The sequence below is a fragment of the Carettochelys insculpta genome, chromosome 4, assembly GCF_033958435.1.
Source record: "Carettochelys insculpta isolate YL-2023 chromosome 4, ASM3395843v1, whole genome shotgun sequence".
Classification (NCBI taxonomy): Eukaryota; Metazoa; Chordata; order Testudines; family Carettochelyidae; genus Carettochelys; species Carettochelys insculpta.
The window spans coordinates 6,630,878-6,650,814 of NC_134140.1; the positions used below are offsets into that span (position 1 = coordinate 6,630,878).

General features: G+C 41.3%; 1 protein-coding gene across 1 annotated transcript in view; it reads right to left on the bottom strand.

The window, feature by feature from the left end:
* ATRN (attractin) overlaps positions 1–19,937 on the bottom strand; it is a 246,863-nt gene that overhangs the window by 111,381 nt on the left and 115,545 nt on the right. The window contains exons 17-22 of the mRNA XM_074992222.1: positions 19,039–19,224; positions 16,615–16,848; positions 15,795–15,932; positions 9,833–9,926; positions 2,862–2,914; positions 124–218 (exon numbers count right to left, since the gene is read on the bottom strand). Of these exons, the coding sequence (XP_074848323.1) occupies positions 124–218; positions 2,862–2,914; positions 9,833–9,926; positions 15,795–15,932; positions 16,615–16,848; positions 19,039–19,224 (800 nt within the window). The remainder of the gene's footprint in view (positions 1–123; positions 219–2,861; positions 2,915–9,832; positions 9,927–15,794; positions 15,933–16,614; positions 16,849–19,038; positions 19,225–19,937) is intronic.

A 19,937-nucleotide genomic window follows, 5' to 3' on the forward strand; every position in this document is an offset into this window, starting at 1 on the left:
ACACCAAGACCATGATTCTGTTCAAATAGCTTCATGGGCCACTTTCTTTAGGGCAAAGAGAAGGCAGACACTAAAAACAAAATATGAAATCTCTTGGTCCAAAAGAGAAGAGACAATACTCACTTCTTCAGGTGTTGCTACAAAATTGATTGCAGTATAGTAGCGATCATCCTCTTGCGAAAGGCTGAAGGTGAACTGATAGTCAATAAGCAGAGTATCTGTAAAGAATGCATATGAAAGAGTGAAAACAAAAAATCTTAAAATAAAACTAGCTTTGGAAAAGCAAGGCAAGTATTCGACTGCCTATTCTAAACCAGAAAATAGTTTACTGAAACACGACGGAGTAGTTACTGTACTGTTATAAGCTGTTGCCCCAAGAGAAATTTGAGCTTGGGAGACAATAATGAACTCTTCAAACATCACTACCCCAAGCCTTGCAAGCTATTACATCTTATTCTACTGAAGTTAACCAAAGTTGTTCAGTTTTGTGTTTGTTGTTGTTGAAGGAGTACGGGTAAGGAGATGGTTTACATTTTTCAAGTTGTACATCTGATAAAAGCTTCTTTCCTAAGCATATTTGGTGAAGGGAAATGTGGATGACTACATAATTTAACTACATTTTGCTTATTCCTGATTCAAAAACCTGTCAGCCAGCACTTTAATGGAGTGGACCATTCTGTTAATGACCTGAAAATCTGTGTTTTACTGAAAAGGAATTTTCACAACCATTTGGAAAGAGAGGCTGCTGAACTTTCTTTTATATTCAAATTCAACACCTTAACACGTGGTTTGAACTGGGACGACAATTTTCTAGCTCATTATAGGGGTTCTTTTACATACTTGGCTTTATCTAATTCTTGACTTCCCCCCACTCCTTCTGCCCCTCTGCTCTCTGATTTGCTGACCTTGTTAATCATTTTTCTGATCTGTCAACCTTGGTTACAATGCTTGGTTCTCTGTGGCTTAAATATGGAGTCTGTTCTGGTATGGCTATGATCTGAAGAAGTGGGTCTGTCCCACGAAACCTCCTCACCCATAAATTATTTTGTTAGTCTTTAAAAACAAAAAGCAGTCAAGTAGCACTTTAAAGACTCGCAAAATAGTTTATTAGGTGAGCTTTCGTGGGACAGACCCACTTCTTCAGACCATAGCCAGACCAGAACAGACTCAATATTTAAGGCACAGAGAACCAAAAACAGTAAGCAAGGAGGACAAATCAGAAAAAGATAATCAAGGTGAGCAAATCAGAGAGCAGGGGGGGAAGATCAAGAATTAGATTGAGTTCAGTATGCAGACAAGCCCCTATAGTGACTCAGAAAGTTCACATCCCAATTTAAACCATGTGTTAATATTCCGAATTTGAATATAAATGTCAATTCCTCCGCTTCCCTTTCTACAAAAGAGCGATATTTCTTTTCAGTAACACACATACCTTGAGGTCATTGACAAATGCCCCATTCCATTAAAATGTTGACTAACTGGTTTGTGGATCTGGAGTGTTTTGATGTCTGTTTTGTGCCCGTTTACCCTTTGTCTAAGGGAGTTAGAAGTCTGTCCAATATACAAAGCATCTGGGCATTGTTGGCACATGATGGCATATATGATGTTAGTAGAGGAGCATGAGAAAGTGCCCATGATTCTGTGAGTAACCTGGTTAGGTCCAGTGATGGTATCTCCAGAGAAGATATGTGGACAAAGCTGGCAGCGGGCTTTGTTGCAGGGAAAGGTTCCAGGACTGGTGTTCCTGAGGTATAGACTGTGGCTGTTAGTGAGGATCCTTTAGTCTTTAGTGTGCTACTGGACTGCTTTTTTGTTTTGATAGCATACAGACTAACACAGCTGTCTCTCTCTTACTATTCTACACTTTGCTTAATTCTCACAGTTTCACCAAGTCTAGGTGCCTATCACAATTGTTTTATCGATGTAATGAGAGTTTAAGGAAAGCCAAACACATTCTCCAATGGCAGAATACAATGTTCCCATTAGAACAGCGCAGGGAAAAACATTCACCCATCTAGCAAAACTGGTGACTCACCTTGCTTTCACTGCATCTGAGAGAAAACAAAGGCCAAACAAATTCAATTAAAACTGCTCCTCTGGCTAACACAGCAAGGCCGTTTACAAAAGGTGGGCTGTGGCTTCATTACCTACCTATAGCTTTCTTGTTTTTCTCTCTCTTTTCCAATTCCCCTCCCTTGATATGGAAGAAGCCTAATCCAGTCCACTGCAATCTCTACTGGATTCAAGTGAGTGTGCAGAAAGGCACTAAATACTTAATGAAGTATTTCTGGCTATCATACACAGCACCACCAAACAACCTTTTTAAAGATTCTCACAATATTGCTAATTTTCTGGGCTTCAATAGTTCTTCAATTATTAAGAACCCAGAAAGCCTCCCTCAACATTGGACAGTTTCTTCTTTCCCACCTGCTTGGCATAAGCAACCCTGATGTGTGTGATAACCACACAAGATTATCTTCAAAACCAATCAGTGCCAATGCTCAACTGTTCAAGCAAAATTGTGCACAATTCTAATGTTAACACCTCCTTGAAAACCCTGTCTGAAACCTTCATTGTTATGTAATGGAAGATTTTTCCATCTAGTATCTTTTTATAATGATGATCTCAACTATTTCAGAGTGCTAAAATAAGAGTATTTTATATCATATAGGGTAATCTGAATTTCAGTAGTGTAATAACAAAAGCTTCCATTCTAAGAACGGATGAGGTGAATGTAGTAATCTTAAACCATCTGCATTTACACAGATGCTGTGCTGAGAAAAACAGTTCTAATTTATTTGGTTCTATACATCAAATAAGACATTTACTGTTTTCAAGCAAAGAAAAGCAGTTGTACTTACAATAACATGTTCCTTTAAGTGGATTTCCCTGGTATCGATTTTCTACCTCACACCTAAAAAGAATTTTTTAAAATCAATGATGATTTTCAGTCTTATTTTCTCTTTTTTGGCTTGAATCTCTACTCATTTTAAAAAAATATACAGAACACAGCTTGAGCTCAGAAGATAACAGTATACAATTTAAAACAAAAGGTGCACGTCTGAAGCTGTAATGAGCTATTGAAGAAACCATGGAAACTTGGAAGTTTAAGTAAAAAGCAGTCAAAATGAAGTATGAAATTACAGGAAGGAGAAGCTACTCACTTCATGAACTAATTAGAGTTCTTCAAGATGCGTTCCCTGCAGGTGCTTCACTTTAGGTGTGCCTGTGTGCTGTGCCACTGATGAGAAATCTGTACCTACACATGTCCTACACATCACTGTGCCACTTACCAAGGCTTCATAGGGTTGAGAAGGCAAACTGCTTAGTTCCTTCTCTGGAAAAAAAGCCTACACAGGCAGCTCCTAAGGGTGGGTAATGGAGCAGCCAAAGGGGGATGGCACCTTGAAGAACTCCAGTTGCTACACATCATGCGTAGCTTCTCCTGCTTCAAGCACAATCCCTGTGGGCACTCCACATTAGAAGACACCCTGTCAGTAAACCTTTGAAGAGGTAGAATTTTTGGCCATTTTAGCCCATTACCAAGGAGAAAACTGTGTTGTTTATTGCTACATCTGATCTAGCAGAGTAAATTAGGGCCCGGTGGTAAGAAAGCACGTGCCTCAAGGACCATGTTGCAGCCCTGCAGACTTAAGAAACCGGAACGTCTGAGTACTAGATCACTGTCTGCATCTGTAGACTTGAGGGAGGGGTCACCACAGCAAAAGCATAGCATACACCCATTCAGAAAGTTTCTGAGTAAAGATAGGAATTCCATTACATCTATTTGCTATAGAAACAAGATTGAGTGTTTTCAAGAAGGGTCTAGTCGTGTCCATGTAATGAGCTGATGCTCTCTAAATAGTTAAATGTATAAAAAAAAGAAAAAGACTTGTGTACAGAGATGCAACTCAGGGCAGGGGGTGGGGGGCAGAGGGCAGGAAGATAAATAGTTTGTTTGAAAGCCAGAGGACACCTTACGTAAGAACTTTGGATGAAGTCGCAAATATACCACCTCCTTGGAGAACAAAGTAAAGGGAGGGTCTGCAATCAAAGCCCCTCATAAGCCCATCCCTTTGAGAAGAAATGACGGCCACCAAGAAGGCTGTCTTGATAGACAGGTATAGAAGTGAGCACATAGCTAATGGCTCAGAGAGTTGTTCTGTGAGATGGGCTTAAATCTCTAAGCAGAATATGGGCTCTTATCTGTGGCAAAAGACTAAAACTCTTTAAAGCACCTCACCGTGGATGGATGAGTGAACAACAAGAAGCCTTCGCCTGGAACACAGAAAGCAGTTCTTGCTGCTAAATAAACCCTGATGGAACTCTGAAAGAGGCCTGCATTTTTCAGTTAGAACAAGAAGTGTAAGACTAAGGAAAGAGACAACTGGACTGAAAACAGATAACACCAAAAGCCTTATTTTCTCTGTTTCTGATGGTAAGTATTTTTATTAATTTTTTTTTCTGCTATTTAATAGTATCCATATATCTCTGATGAGCATACAATGTCTTGTCCAGAGAAACCCTGCAGAACAAAGAGTGGTGTAAAAAGTCAGACCCATATCCTGAGACACCACTGAAGGTTTTAGGTGCTACAGACGGTGAGAAGCAAGTCTGATGAGGTTAAGAAACCAAACTTTAGCACAATCAAAATGACTTAGGTTTGGTCATCATCTGCTCTTCAGAAAAACCTTTGAGAACAATGGAGTTGGAGGATTTGGAAAGAGAAGATCTTTTGTTCATGTAAAAAGAAAAGCATTTGCTACAGATTTGCGGTCAAGACTCCCTCTGGAACAGAATTCCCTACACTCCTGTGGCAAAAACATTAATCTCTGGAGATCCCTAAGTCAGACGTGCTTTATCGAGCACTTGAGTCCAATTCCTGTCTGTAATTTAGGGACAAATGTCTGCTCAGATCATGCAACCTGAGGCAGAACAGAGGAACACACTCTGCCCTGACAAATGATGTAATATATGCGCACTATGTTGTCTGTCAAGATCTTGGTGCACTTTTTTTTTTTTTTTTTTTGAGTAAAAGAGGAAAGCATTTTTGACCATCATAATTCCAATAGATTGATGTGTAAGTTGTGTGCCAGTTGTGACGATTTTCCATTGCCTATGTGAGGACCCAAATGCACTCTCCATTCCAAGAGGGAAGTGTCTGATGTTAACATGCTCACAGGAGGGATTCTACTTGAACAGAATTCCTGCACAAACTCTAGATAGATTCTACAATTAGATGAGTCACTGTAGCACCTGACTGGGTACAGATATTTGCATGCTAAGACTGTTTACTGGGTGTATGAACAACCCTGGGTCACCATGGGACACATCAAAGATGCAGCCTGGCTTTTTGTACAACAAAACTACATGCTGTCATGCGTCCCAGCAGTTGCAGACACATCCTTGCAGAAACCTGAGAGCTGAGCAGCACTGTTTGAATAAGGCTATTTAGAGCAAGAAAGCTGTCAAGAAGAGGATAAAGTCTGCTACAGAATACAGCAATGGCTTATAAAGATAATTAGTGTAGGGATCAAGACTGATATTGAGATTTCTCTACAGACCTAAACTTTGGAATAGCCAAGTTATTAGAAGTGTTGACCACACCTCTAGACACGACCAATCCTTAAGGAGACTGCCTTAAAGGTAAGGGAAAGATACCACAGACAAACACCTACAGTCCCTATGATTTTTCAGAATGCCCCTGTAGGGGGATGACAGACCAAAGAGCAGAACTCAGTACTGGTAAGGCCAGTGACTGAAAGTGAAATGAACAAATCCATATTGTGATTTATCTGTCTGGCAAAAGTCATAAGCATTTTTAGGTCAAGGGTTGCAAAGCCATCCCCTACTTCCAGGGACAGAATTACAGCTGCTAGGTACACCATCTTGAATTTCACAAGTCCGTCATGCTTGTTTGATTGTCTGAGATCTAATATCTGTCCAAAAACCCCACTTTACTTGCCTATCAGAAAATATCTTGAATGGAATCCTTTTCCATGGTGAGACTGGCTCTGTGGCTCCTAGACTTAGGATTGATGACATCTCCTGTGTTAGCAACTGCTTGTGAGAGGATACCCTGAAGGGGAGCAGGGAAAGGGGCTGCAAGGGAAGAATGGGGTCGGGAGGTGGTGGGGTAAGTATAAGGCAAAGTAAGGAACTCCAATACCCAGGTCTTTGCCCACAAAAGCTTGTGCTCCAAAATATTTGTTAGTAGTTGTTCTCGAAGCTACAGACTAACACGGCTACCTCTCTGATACATTTCTGTGATGCTATAGCCTGGCATTCTTGATGAAATAAAGAGAGATGGTGTCTAAATGGAGGAACTTGAGTTGTGTTGTGCAGATGACAAAACCTGGCTATTGGGTGGTCTGGAGTCTTTCCCAAGCAAAACTGGCATTTGGGTGACATTGAAGCTTGGGATGAAGGAGTCAAGGTAGAAGGTAGATGAAGGCTTTTTCTTTGAAACCCTTGATCAATTAGCTGCAGTTTAAGTGTCTTATAGAAGGTGGTGAGGAAAAAAAGTGGAGGGCAGGATCTGTGCGCTGAACTCTGATTAACTTCCTTTTATTTGCCAGCAGATATACCTCAAAGACTTAAATATGGCCCCAGTATTACCCTTTACGGTATGAAGCAAAGTCGTCTATGGAATCTGCAAAAAGCTTCTGGCCCTTAAGAGGTCAATAGTTCACAGCTGATTGAACTTCCTGCAGAAATGGGACAACTGAAGCCAGGAAGGTCATCTCCTCACTAATGTAGCAGAAACAGTGAAGCATCACTTGAAGTCTGTAGAGAAGATTTTGCCAAAAGTTTACTCTGATAGAACTGACCTGTTCTTGATGGTCCTGTGGTAAAAAGTCAATAAAAAGCCTCAGGCTATGAATGGGAAGGAGGATTGCACTGTCAGGTCTTTCCTGTTGCCTGCAGGACTGAGGTGAGGACATTGCCCGCAGATCTCATTAAGGCCAATGAGGGAGTCCACAAAGCATGAGGACTGTCCAACTGTAGTCATCCCAAGGCTGATGGCCTGCTGCTGCAACAGGGAGAAAGGTCTCCTGTAATAAACTGAGAGATCCTTGAACTAAAAGTTTTGGGTTTCAGTTGGTCTGCTCTTCCATCTTGTACCAGAGGTGAAAACTCACCTCTTGAATAGTCAAAGATGGAGAAACACAGTCTCCCAGGAGCTTGGAGAGTTGTTGAACCAGCCAACCCTCATCATCAAGAGGCATCCACGGTACACAAGGAACAGATTCAGGTTCACTCGGTACCATAACCTCTTTCAGGTACTAACGCAACTGAATTCAGTATCAGTAATGATGGTGTTGCAGAGACCATCATGTGAGGCACTGATCACAGTACTGAAGGCCTCAAGGATTGTACAGAAGCTGGTGTCCTGTTCATGGAGGTCTTTGGTTCCAGGCCCTTTATTGCTGAGATATGGGACTTAACTAAAATCTTAACATAATGCCTGGTATTGGAAGTACTCAGATCCTCACTAGCACATCAGAGGGTCTGAGGTCTCCGGTAACTGGATCTACTTGGATGAGGAACTTTTAGTGTTGCTCCTTTCTTAAGCTTGAAGTAGCAGCCTTACAGAATTGGCAGTGTGAACTGGATAATGGAGCACAGAGTACTCTTATAAACCTGCCGATGACACCAAGCTAGCACTTTGGAAGACAGGATGTGAATTCAAAGCAAGTGTGAGATAATGGAGAATTTGTTTGCAACCCACAAGATGCAAAGTAATTCCTTTGCAGAGGAAACAGAAAATACGTAACTTCAAAATGAGGACTAACTAGTTAGGTGTTAGTACAGAATAAAAGGATCTGAGGGCTGTAGAGGATAGCAAATCACATACCAGCTAACAATGTGATAAAGTTACCAAAGTAGGATTAGCATTCTGGGGTGCATTAAAGAGTCAAATTTAAGATACGGAAGGTAACTGTCCTGCTCTACGTGGCACTGGTGTGGTCTCAGCTAGGGCACTGAACCCACCTGTGGGCACCACACCTCAAATAAAAAGAAGGGGGAGAAAGAAGAAAGTCTAGAGCAGAGCTACAGAAAATAAAAGATTTTTAAAAACTGACCTATGAGGAAAGGTTACAAAATAGGAAAGGTTAGTCAACTGAAAAGACAACTAAGGGGGTACCTGGTAACCATCTTCAAATATGTCAAGTGCTGGTATATAAAGAGGAGAGCGATCAATTGTTTTCCACGTCCATTGAAGGAAGCACAAAAAGTAATTGCCTTAATCTACAGCAAGGATGACACACGTTGGATATTAGGAAAACCTTTTTGACTGTAAGGACAGTTTAGCACCAGAATATGCTCCCAAGCGAGGTAATGGAATTCCCATGATAAGATGATTTTAAAAACAGGTGAGACAAACACACGTCATTTATTTGGTCAGTGCAGAGGGCTGAATTTGATGACTTCTAAAGGCCTCTTACAGTCTGATATTTCTACTGTGGCAGTATTTAAGGTTATGTCTATGCTAGAGAGTTTTGTTGACAAAACCCAGGGAGCATCCAGATTCCCAAAGCGTTCTGTTGACAGACCGCAGCATTTTTGGTCGACAGTCTTATCCCACTTCCCACAAGGAAGAACCCCTCTGTCAAGAGAGATCTGTTGACAGAAAGCCGGTCTGAACGTTCCAGAGGGCCCTTGCTCAACAGACAGGGTTTCTAGGACGCTGGGCAGACCTGTCTACTATACTGCCAGTTGCCCATTTTGTTGAGAGCATGGCTGGGCAGTCCGGCCACACACTGTTGACTGAGCGGATCGCCCTTCAGATTCGTTTGGCAATTTGGCAGTGATATTTTGACAGAAGTTTTGTCAGAAGACATAAACACAACAACAGACAGTGTCTGCCCCATCAAGCTTAAAATCTTTACAGATAACACATGCAATGTAAAAGCTTTTTCTATAAATACACTTTGTGACTGTTTACACTTCTATGCGCTCCTTTAAAATGGAGTATTGAAATCTCTTTCCAATTTATTTCAGATTTACCTGTATTTACAATATATTGCTCTCCAGCCCTGCAAGAACTGAATAAACAGAATGCCCTAAAAATGACAGTTCATATATATTAAATATAGGAATACATGCAGCAGTATGAAAATTCTGGAAAGAAAGCTTATTTTTCATCTTTTAGAATCTGTATAAAGGTCTCTCTCTATTAAAACTTTATCTAATAATGTTGAGTAAGCCATTTTGCTCACTACCATAACATAAACACTGCTTTTGGTTTCACTGCTACTGAAGTCTGTTAAACATCAGCACTATGTCTACACGAGCAGCATCTACTGACAGAAGTGACTGCCAGCAGGGATTTCCCAGCAAAACTTCTGTCGACAGACTGCTTCTACACATAAAATCAGACTGAAAGAGCAATCCATGTTGTCAACAGAGGGCACCCACACTGCCCAGGCCCCTCTCTAAAGAACAGCTGACCAGAAGCACGGCAAACAGGGCTGCCCAGTGAACCAGAAGCCCTGTCTGTCCACAAAAGGGACCTAGAGCAACCACACAGCTGTCTTGTTGACAGAAAACTGTCAAGAAAGGCATTATACCTGAATGCAGAGAGGTATAATGCTGCTGGCAGATACTCCAAGTTTTGTGGACGGACAGTCGACAAAGCACATTTTCCATGTAGATGCTCCATGGGTTGACCCAACAAGAGCCCAATTTTGCTGAAAAACCTTCTTGTGCAGATGTAACCCAGTACTATATGTTTATAGCCATACTAAACACACATATTTTTCAGGATATAGAACTAGTTTATGTACAGCCTTCAGATACCAAATATTTATAACAAATGGCCACTCACAGTTGGCACTCATCTCCTTTCATTCCTTTGGTAGTACAGAAACACTTTCCTGTATTTGTATTACAGATAGAGGCATGACCGTTACATTTACAAGCTGCAAAAGAGACAAAAAATTAGCTTTGCATACAATAAGGACAGGTCTATTTACAGTGATTAAAACATTTAGGCAGACAACTGGACTATGTTAAAGGTGAACTACAAACCAAAAATTTATCGGCACCCATTCGCTTCTTTATGACACTCGAAGATCTCAATGTCAACTGAGACAAAGTTGTTTTGGTTCATTTTGTGTTTTTGGGCTGACATTAAAATTATCACCCTATAAGATTAAGGTCTCTGGCATCTGTTATGTAAGAAGTCAGACTATACAATTATGATGGTTCCTTCTGGCCTAAAAAAAACACCAAAAAATTCTATGAACCCTCAACTGTCCTTTTCTGCTGGATGACTCTTTAAAGAACAAGCGTACCTAATATGATGAAATTACAAGGGAACAAAAATTCAAAGAGGGAGGACTTGATCCATGCTTAATCATGAAAAAACAATTTTAACCAAACTCCTGATCAACATTTGCAAGAAAAAGTTCTGTGCGAACATTACCTCTCTGTTCCTTTGGGAGCTGAAAGTTTTTCCAAGAAAAACAAAGATTTGATATTCCTGGTACTTCCAATGTTAATCGGACAGAAAAAAAAACCACACACATACACACACACATTTTTCTCATGAACCAATAGCAACAGCACAAGAAAAATTTTCTTTGTACAGGCTGTAACTCTCTCCCCTGGCAGGACAATGGACATTGCTTGACCAGAGAGCCCCTGGACCAGAGAGTTCCAACTGGAAGTCCACTCTAGGGAGCCCCAGATGCAGCCTCAGCGCACGGAGCCAGGCTGTGGAGCCAGCCCTGTAGCTGCAGAGACCCAAGCTGGGGCAGGAAGAGCCCGGCAACCCCCCAGACAGTGATGACACCAGCTGGGGTAGGGTGCCTTGCCAGCAGCCTCTTGGTGGGGAACCCTGCCGGCAGCCCCGTAGACAACAGGAACCCTTGCCAGGGCTGGGGGAGCCCCGCACCCCGTGTCAGGAAATCAGCTGGAGCATGGCACTCAAGCAGACCGACAGCAATGGGGAACCTGGACAGAACAGCAGAGCCCAGTGGGGAAGCCCTGCAGGAGTGTCCCTCCCCTCTCCCCCAAGGCAGCATGGGGACATAATCTCCTTTCATCCAGCAAATCCCCTCATTCGGGATCACTCAGACTCCGAGGTTGCTGGATGCAGGAGGTACAACCAGCAGTTAATTTAATAAAAGTCATATAGATTCATATATTCCCACGGCTAGAAGGACCCATGACATCTCAGTGGCAGCTACTGTATCATTTACGTGGAAAAGGAAAGTCTTGCTGTCTTTCAACGCAATACAGCAACTCCTGGAGGCAAGCAAAGCTCCTAGTCACCAGCCAGGCATCTGTGGACCACCAGCAAGTGCTCCAGACAGCATCTTTTAGAATCACTGGCAGAGAGGACATGTACCTGATCGCAGGGATAACAGACTTCTGTTTTGTTCCAAACAGCTTTCTTATCTAGCACGAACATATACACATGTGAAGGGTCTATCAGAAAATTTAAAAATGACAAACTAGAGAAGGCCCCTTACGGCTATTTTTGCATTTTGCCTCGTTACATATCCTGTGCTTCGTTATTAACACTCTGCTCTACACAGGACATTATTTTTAAAAAACAGCTGCTGAGGCGAGAATTAGCTAGCATATGGTTATCTTTCTGATACTGAGCAAATGGCAAGGGGCCAATAAGGAAAAAGAACTCTTTTAGCTGAGTGGACATAGCTTTATTAAACCTTAAAACAGCAGCATCCTAAAGTACCCTGCCTTGGCAAGAACAAAAAAGGGGAAGACCCAGCTCCCCACACTTCTGGTTGGTCAAAATCCACATATACCAACACCATTAGGGTCTACAAAGCCTTCATGATTCTGAGGCCCACAACTACTCCAAGACCTGATAACTGTCCTGTGGAGACCAATGCACAATTCAGCCACCAAGGGACATAAGAGTTCACTTACAGGCAAGAGGCTTTTTTCCAGCTTCCACCCTCAGAAAAGTTGGAAACACCACTACAGTGACCCTCTGACATTAAATTTACACCATTTGAGGGGGCATCTAATGCATCTGGTGCCACACTTAACTGACTACACTTGCAATCGTGGAACTCAAACATATGCTAAACATACCTTGCCATCACAATTATCTCCAATTGCTGGTGAACACACAAATGCTTCCAAGTATCCAAGCTCCACCAAAAGCATTTACTGAAACACAATGTGTAATAAACTGACCAGCATGGACAGAATACAGAGTATGCAGTGTAGAGTGTTGAGAAGAAAGAAAATTGCTCCTGGAATGCACCAGACAATTCAGTGCCTATAACGAACTCTAGGAAGTCATCAGTGAAGCCTTTACAACAAAGAACAGCTACAACTGACCAGCAATTCCTTCAGCACCATGGGATGTAGCCCTGAGTTCCTGATCTCCCTCTATAAGCCATGCTGGCCCTCACTGGAGTACGTGTTTGTTCAAACTGCATGGTAATTATTAAAAGAATGAGGGGTGAACTAAAAAACTTGGCCAAATACCTTATTTTTTCTTCTCACATTACCTATTAGCTTTGTCAATGATGGATTAAATGTTAAATGGTATCCTATCCTATCAATGCCTCACACGTTTTCTAATCCCCCACCCAATACCTTTGAATGGAATTTGGCATCTAAATCCCTTAGGTCTACTGAAAAATCCCTGTTGTAGTGTCTTCCACTTTTGACTGATCTTCATTAGCAAAGTCCCTACTGACTGTCATTGAACATCCGGCTCATCTCTTTTAGTGTGTTATAGGAAATGCTGCTTTGGGGAGGTTTTCTGGAGGTACAGTGGGCAGACAGGGGGTTGGGTGGGAGAGGGTCTGACTACAGACTGTGACAGGACACCTTCCCCTGTGTTCCTTCTTGAAACTTATTCCTCAGGCTGTTGAGCACAGGATGCAGACTGGAATAATCAGGGTGTACAGCTCAGAACCAGCTTCATAGTGCTGATCAGAACAGTTTGGCCTGGGTCACAGGTACACAAAGATTGGTGTTCTAAAGAAGATGGAGATGCCTAAGAGGTGGAACATGCAAATGGAGAAGATCCTGCACATTCCCTGTTGGGAGGCAATCCTGAGGACGGCTGTAGGTATATACAGGAAGGAGCTGACACCGCCAATGCAGGCCAAGGCCAGGACAACCATCTCAGTGCTGCACATCTCAGCTCAGAAAAACTACACCAGTGGGTGGCATGAAACGGTCAACTTGGTTGGCTCCTCAGAAGTGCAAGACATTGTACAAAACAAGCAACAACATAAAGGCTATGTTTACACTTGCCCCGTATTTCGAAGGGAGCATGGTAATGAGGCTGCTGGGAGATTACTAATTAAGTGCTGTGATGAATATGCAGCACTTCATTAGGCTAATTCTCCCCACTGACAACTTCAAAGTGTCAAACTTCGAAGTGCTGGCATGCCGTGTGGCTGTGGGCACTTGAAGTGCCCGCGCTACTTCCAAGTGCCTTTACTCCCCAGAATTCTGTTTAATACAATAGTAAACTAGCCAAAGTGTGTGTGAATATTATTGCTGGTATTCTTAAACTGACTTTACATAGTCTCTTGACGTATTTTGGGAAGTAAAGGCACTTGGAAGTGCCTGCTGCTACACGGCATGCCGCCCACTCGAGGTCTGACACTTCAAACTTGCTGCGGGGAGAATTAGCCTAATGAAGTGCTCCATATTCATCATAGCACTTCATTAGTAATCTTCCAGCAGCCTGATTACCATACCCCCTTCGAAGTATGGGGCAAGCGTAGATGTAGCCAAACTGTCTGTTATGATGCTTGGATAAGAAGGTTGGACCCTTCCTTCTCCTCCCACTCTGAAAAAAGTAACTTTTTCTATGTCATATTCTGTGTCAAAGAGAAAGATGGCAATCCAGTAGTTAGAACTGAATGCTGGGAGTAAAATTCATGCCTGCTAGTGCCAGCTCCTCTCCAATTCACTGCCTAGTTTAGACACTCATAACTCAGTATCTCAGAAGACTATGTAAAGTCAGTTTAAGAACACCAGCAATAATAATTCACACATATGTATTGGTAAGTTTACTGTTGTATAGTTTAATACAACATCATACCTACCATATTCATTTCCCACTACTGCCAATACTTGCTTACCTACACTACCTGTTTAGACGAACTGTACCTTACACTTTAATTCTCAAGGACCTGAAGGCTTTTTTCACAGTTTTAAATGAAATTTCAATGGGGATTCACTTACTCCACCACTGCTATCCAGCCATCTTGCAAAGAAATATGGCAATATTTTAACGATGCACAGCAGTCAGACCCTAAGAAGGCAGCATATCTAACCAAAACAAAAAGGAGAATTCAGATCCTGTAGAATATGAGGCAAATTTCAGCTTGAATAGCTATTGAGACACTGGGATATCACTCCTTTAAAAATAAAAGTACCAGAGAAGTTTTCAATGGCTCACTATGGCCGTGTCTACACGTGCATGCTACTTCGAAGTAAAGGTGCCAACTTCGAAATAGCACCCGTCACGGCTACACGTGTTGGGCGCTATTTCGAAGTTGAAATCGACGTTAGGCGGCGAGACGTCGAAGTCGCTAACCCCATGAGGGGATGAGAATAGAGCCCTACTTCGAAGTTGAACGCTGAAGTAGGGCACGTGTAGACAATCCGCATCCCGCAACATCGAAATAGCGGGGTCCGCCATGGCGGCCATCAGCTGAGGGGTTGAGAGACGCTCTCTCTCCAGCCCCTGCGGGGCTCTATGGTCACCGTGGGCAGCAGCCCTTAGCCCAGGGCTTCTGGCTGCTGCTGCTGCAGCTGGGGATCCATGCTGCATGCACAGGGTCTGCAACCAGTTGTCGGCTCTGTGGATCTTGTGTTGTTAAGTGCAACTGTGTCTGGGAGGGGCCCTTTAAGGGAGCGGCTTGCTGTTGAGTCCGCCCTGTGACCCCGTCTGCAGCTGTTCCTGGCACCCTTATTTCGATTTGTGCTACTTTGGCGTGTAGACGTTCCCTCGCAGCGCCTATTTCGATGTGGTGCTGCCCAACGTCGAAGTTGAACGTCGACGTTGCCAGCCCTGGAGGACGTGTAGACGTTATTCATCGAAATAGCCTATTTTGATGTAGCATGCACGTGTAGACGTAGCCTACGGGTCACAGACTTTTGGGAAGAAGAGATCATTACAATAATGTAATATGATGTCCTGAGTAACACAGGTCACATTTCAGCAAATGATTCCCGGATTGTCACACAAAACGTTGGCTGAAGCAGAGAATCTCTTTTAATAGGACACCTAATTTTGATTTAAAGTAACTCCAGCATTATGTCTCATCTGTAGAAAAGACATTTCTAGAAGCAAACTTTATGTCAGCAAAACTAACCACTGTCCGGAATTTTGCACAACCTGAATTTAGCCCCTTTGGGCTTATTTGTTATGCTAAGTTTTTTTTTTTTTTTGCTTTTGTTTTTTAACACACAATTACATATTTCCATGTTATTTTGTCTCCACAAAATTCCTGTCTGATTCAGAGCACAGCATGGGTACCACCTCTCCTCTTACCACAGACTTAGGTGATATCTGACAAGAGGTTTTCATAATGCAAATGCACAGGAGGATTGAATTCATGGTGCAAAGATAGCCTCCAACCTGGCATTTCCTAACATTTGAATGCCTGACTTGGCAAAAAATGCTTTTTTAGTGTAGTTTGCACATGTAATAAATCAAAACACTTTGGCCAGTATGTTAAGTGGGATCGGAACAGCACTCATACTATGGCGACCAGCTGCAGTACAGAACATCAAAGATGTGCTTGTAGTAAAGATTTAAGACTTTCACTTACACTGGCATGTTCCTCCATTAGTAGGATCTCCATAGTAGCCCGATATACAAGTTTCACAGTGTTTGCCAGTTGTCAGGTTCTCACACTTTTCACAGATACTTTCATTTACACATTTACTGTGTCCGTTGCACTGGCAGGCTGAGAGAACAAAGACATACAAGGTAGCTGTGCTTAAATGTAGCCCTTCCTATGTAGAAGTCTGGTCTGCATTTTGGGTTAGCATCTTAGACAAGTTCTGATGGAATTACCTCATGCAAGTTCTGGATTGTGAAGAGGCCCTAGTTCTCACGCTATGTGGTGCAATATCTGAGATCATCACAAATATGACTGTTCCAATTTAAAATGTTAGAGCAGTATAAAATTGATTACCAAAGTATATAACAGAAATACTGTCGCAACTGGACTTGAAGCAACAGCGAGAAGTTTATGGGGTTGGAGGAAGAAGGAAGGCAGAGTCTCCACATAATTCTAGGCTCACCACTCCATAATTCATAGCAAACATGCAGCATAAGAAAGTGGGTATTCCTAACAGTCAACTCAAGGTACTATTTAGAAAACTGGAACTGTACTTCTTCTTAACTTCATTCACTCCTCCAGTTTAACATATTCAAAAGTGATAAAGATGGAAGTGCTATAGTCTGATTGTGAATTCCTTTGTTTTGAAAAGGATATTTACCTTCTTTGTGCATGTTTCTTTTTCTCCCCTTTCTTTCAGTGACAAAAGTGTGAGTTCTATAATCATTTAAGCATTTGATATTTTACCCTAAGTTTTGTGATCACCAAAGTTTTTCAATTATTAAAAACACTTTTGCTCAATTACCTGGACACTGGATAAAGGACCAGTTGTATTTGTTCTCTGCTGGACACATGCTGACATTAAGGATGGGTTCCAGGTAGTATTTTCCTGTTGTTGATGGAGATGGCATCTTTACTGGACCTCTGTAGGAGCCTTCCATGCACTTCCCTTTTCCTGTATTACTGGGGTCCGTACACCAACCACAACCAGGCTGTTCCAAACAGTGACCACATGTGGAGTAGCCAGAACAGTTTTCAGCTTTGAAAAGTAATGTCAAGTGATAGAAAAAACCATTGGATCTCTCACAAGACAAGGTAATATTTGCAATAAAAATCTTCACAAGCCTTTACTGATCCTTACAAAGTCAATTAACATTTATTCTCATGTGCTAAAATACATTTATAAATAGATGGATTTTCATTTATTTCTATGAGAATAATGAATCTGACAATCTCAGCACTCGCATTTCAACTTCATTACAGACTAAATAAACCTTAAAAATGGACTGCTATCCAACTGGTAAAGTATGGCAGAGTCAATTATTTAACTAGTTATAAAGCAAACCACTGACTGTTTAAAAAAAAAGTCACCTGGGCAAGCCCACTTTTAACAATTAAACAATCTACACACTAAAATTTTGCTGAATGTTTAGAATTAACTACCTGAATGGTAACAATCTGACTTTCAAACAAATTAGAAATATGAAATTTGTGGTACCCATATGAAGGGAGAGCCAGATTTAATTTGATTAACAGCTGAGAGGTACCCCCACTTTATACAGGCGTCAGACAGTTTACTACAAGGTTGAACGTCTCTCATCTGGCACCCAAGGTACCTGACCAGTGCAGAATGAGAGAATTTGCTGGACCATGGAAGAGCAATATTGTCTAGTGCCTTACCAACACTTCCACTGCTTACTGGGCTCTTAGAAAACATTTGGGATTAAATTACAGGTAAATAACAGCACAAGAAAAAGCCAGAACTGGTGTCTTTAAGGAAGTTTTACACACCCATGGAAAACTTTGTCACATGCATGGTAAGTGGTCCTCAGTATAACTAAAATCATGCTGAGTTATGGAGGATGAGAGAGTTCCAGGTTAAAGAGGTTCAACCTGTTTTACATTCTTCTATAACAAATATAAACCTAAATTAGAAAGCGTTATCCAAGTAATTTGTTCTCAGTGAACTGTCTCCAGGAGCAACTGAATGCAGCACACAAACTTCTTAAGGAAAATTGACAGTTAGGGTGCATATGAAGATCCCTCAGGGTATGTGAAAGTCCCTCAAGCCCAATGTTCTGCTGAGGAAGGATGTAAATTCCACATACTTCTTAGCTATTCTTGAGTCCCTGGTTAATAAATGCCACTGTTTGAGTGATGACTTAGAAATTGTCTTATTTGCAGGTTCCAACTCGATATTGTGCTACTCTACTTCAATACAGAGTTTCATTCAATCACAAATGTCATCTTACACAACTTGAAAAAAGCGTTTCTGTACTCAGTGATGAGTAGAATACCTTTCTATCCAAGCCATTTACATTTTTGGCACTGTTTGCTTTTCACTTTAGAGGAAGAACTATATCCTTCCATTACTCTGCTCCATTCAATCACATCTCCTATAACTTCTTTCAACTTTAGGTATTTGGAATAAAACACTATCAGTTTATGCATTTATGATTCAAAATTAATTTTGCAGTGTTTATAAGCAATTTTTAAAGAAAGACTATTGCAGAAAATACTGTAGTTTGAAAACCATGATGTGCTTCATACAGAAATGTCTTACCAGGTTTCTTAACCAGCTTTCAGCAATTTCTAGATCCTAGAAAACTCAGCTGCTTAAATTTTCTCTCTCAAATATTTAATGATAATGAAGTCCCACCATTAACTAGGCCTTTGCCAATTACCAATAATTTTGCCCATTTTCCCAAGGCTCCTACACAATTCAATAGCCTTCTTATGGTTTCATAACATGCTAAGTAAGACTTGATGTACTCATCATCGCCACTGAACTTTTAGAATAGCTATCCTCTTAATTCAAAGGTCAAATTGGAGGTGAACACTTCTGCCTTATTAAAATTATGCACACGCACACGTGTATGAGTAAATAAATAGCTTATGTAAACATTTCAGAGTGAAGAGTTCAAAAATGGAAAAATTAGGAAATAAAAGAAACTTGGTAAGTTTTCAGCCAACCAATCAGCCAGCTCATTCACCCACCCACGCCATTTGAGAGCTACTTAAGTTAGTTTAGTTGAGGCATAATTCTGCTTAACATCTTTCATGAAACAGTGCATTCAAGGATTGGTCCTTACATCTATAAAGGTCATCAAGTTAAGCATCTGCAATTTTGGTCAACTGCTTACTATCTTGTCACATTAAATTTGTTAGCGATTGATGCAAAGCCACGCTTCCTTAGATCATCCTTACAGTTACATAGAAAATAACTTACGTGGACAACTGCTCATGGTGTACCACTCCATACACTGGCCATATGGGAAAGAGGCTACATAAGCATTTGAGTCCACACATTGTTTCATGTTACTGCACCACATGCATTCAGAGCTACCGCTTGTGCATTCTCCACACATCGTCCTCAGGGCACAGGGCGTGCGACACTGCTTGGCACTATGGTTAGCTAGGTATTAAGAAACAACACTTGAGAAACGGGAAGCCAGATGACACACTATTCTATTTTATGGTAATGAATTACAGGCAGTTGTTCATTTACACAAATAGGAAAAAAAAAAGGTGAATAGCTCTATAGCTCTTTGTCAACCAGACAAACTGAAATGTTCAGTGCAACAAATATACTAGACCTGGGTGAAAGTTGGATTAGTTTGGTTTGCTGTTAGTATTGAAAAATTGAAAAAAGCTTAGTTTAAGGTTAAACCAAAAATAAAATGTTTTCCAAAATTTTGGTGAATCAAGAAGTCAAAAACACTTTAAAGTAGGATTGAAATAAAACATTTAATTGTAGCCTAACTTGAATTTTTTTGTTACAATTTTGGGTGTTTTGATAAATGCAAAGGACTGGATTGCCAATCTGTGGTGCAGTGGAAAGATGACCTCTATAGTAATCTTTACCTTAGCATTCACGATACCTTCCCGGGTTCAACTCCACCTTCTGCTTAATGCGCAGAAATATTAGAAATAGGACTGGGTAGGATCCTGACTATGAGATTTTCTGGTATGGAGCTCTCTCAGGCTATGTACAAACAATCAACTAAAATGGTACCACTGCAATTAATGCAGCAGTATTTACTTAATGGGTCTGGTGAATACCCAATAAGTCAGTGGGAGAATGCTCTACTGTCAACAGCTGTACTCAATCTCCACAAGAAGCAAAAG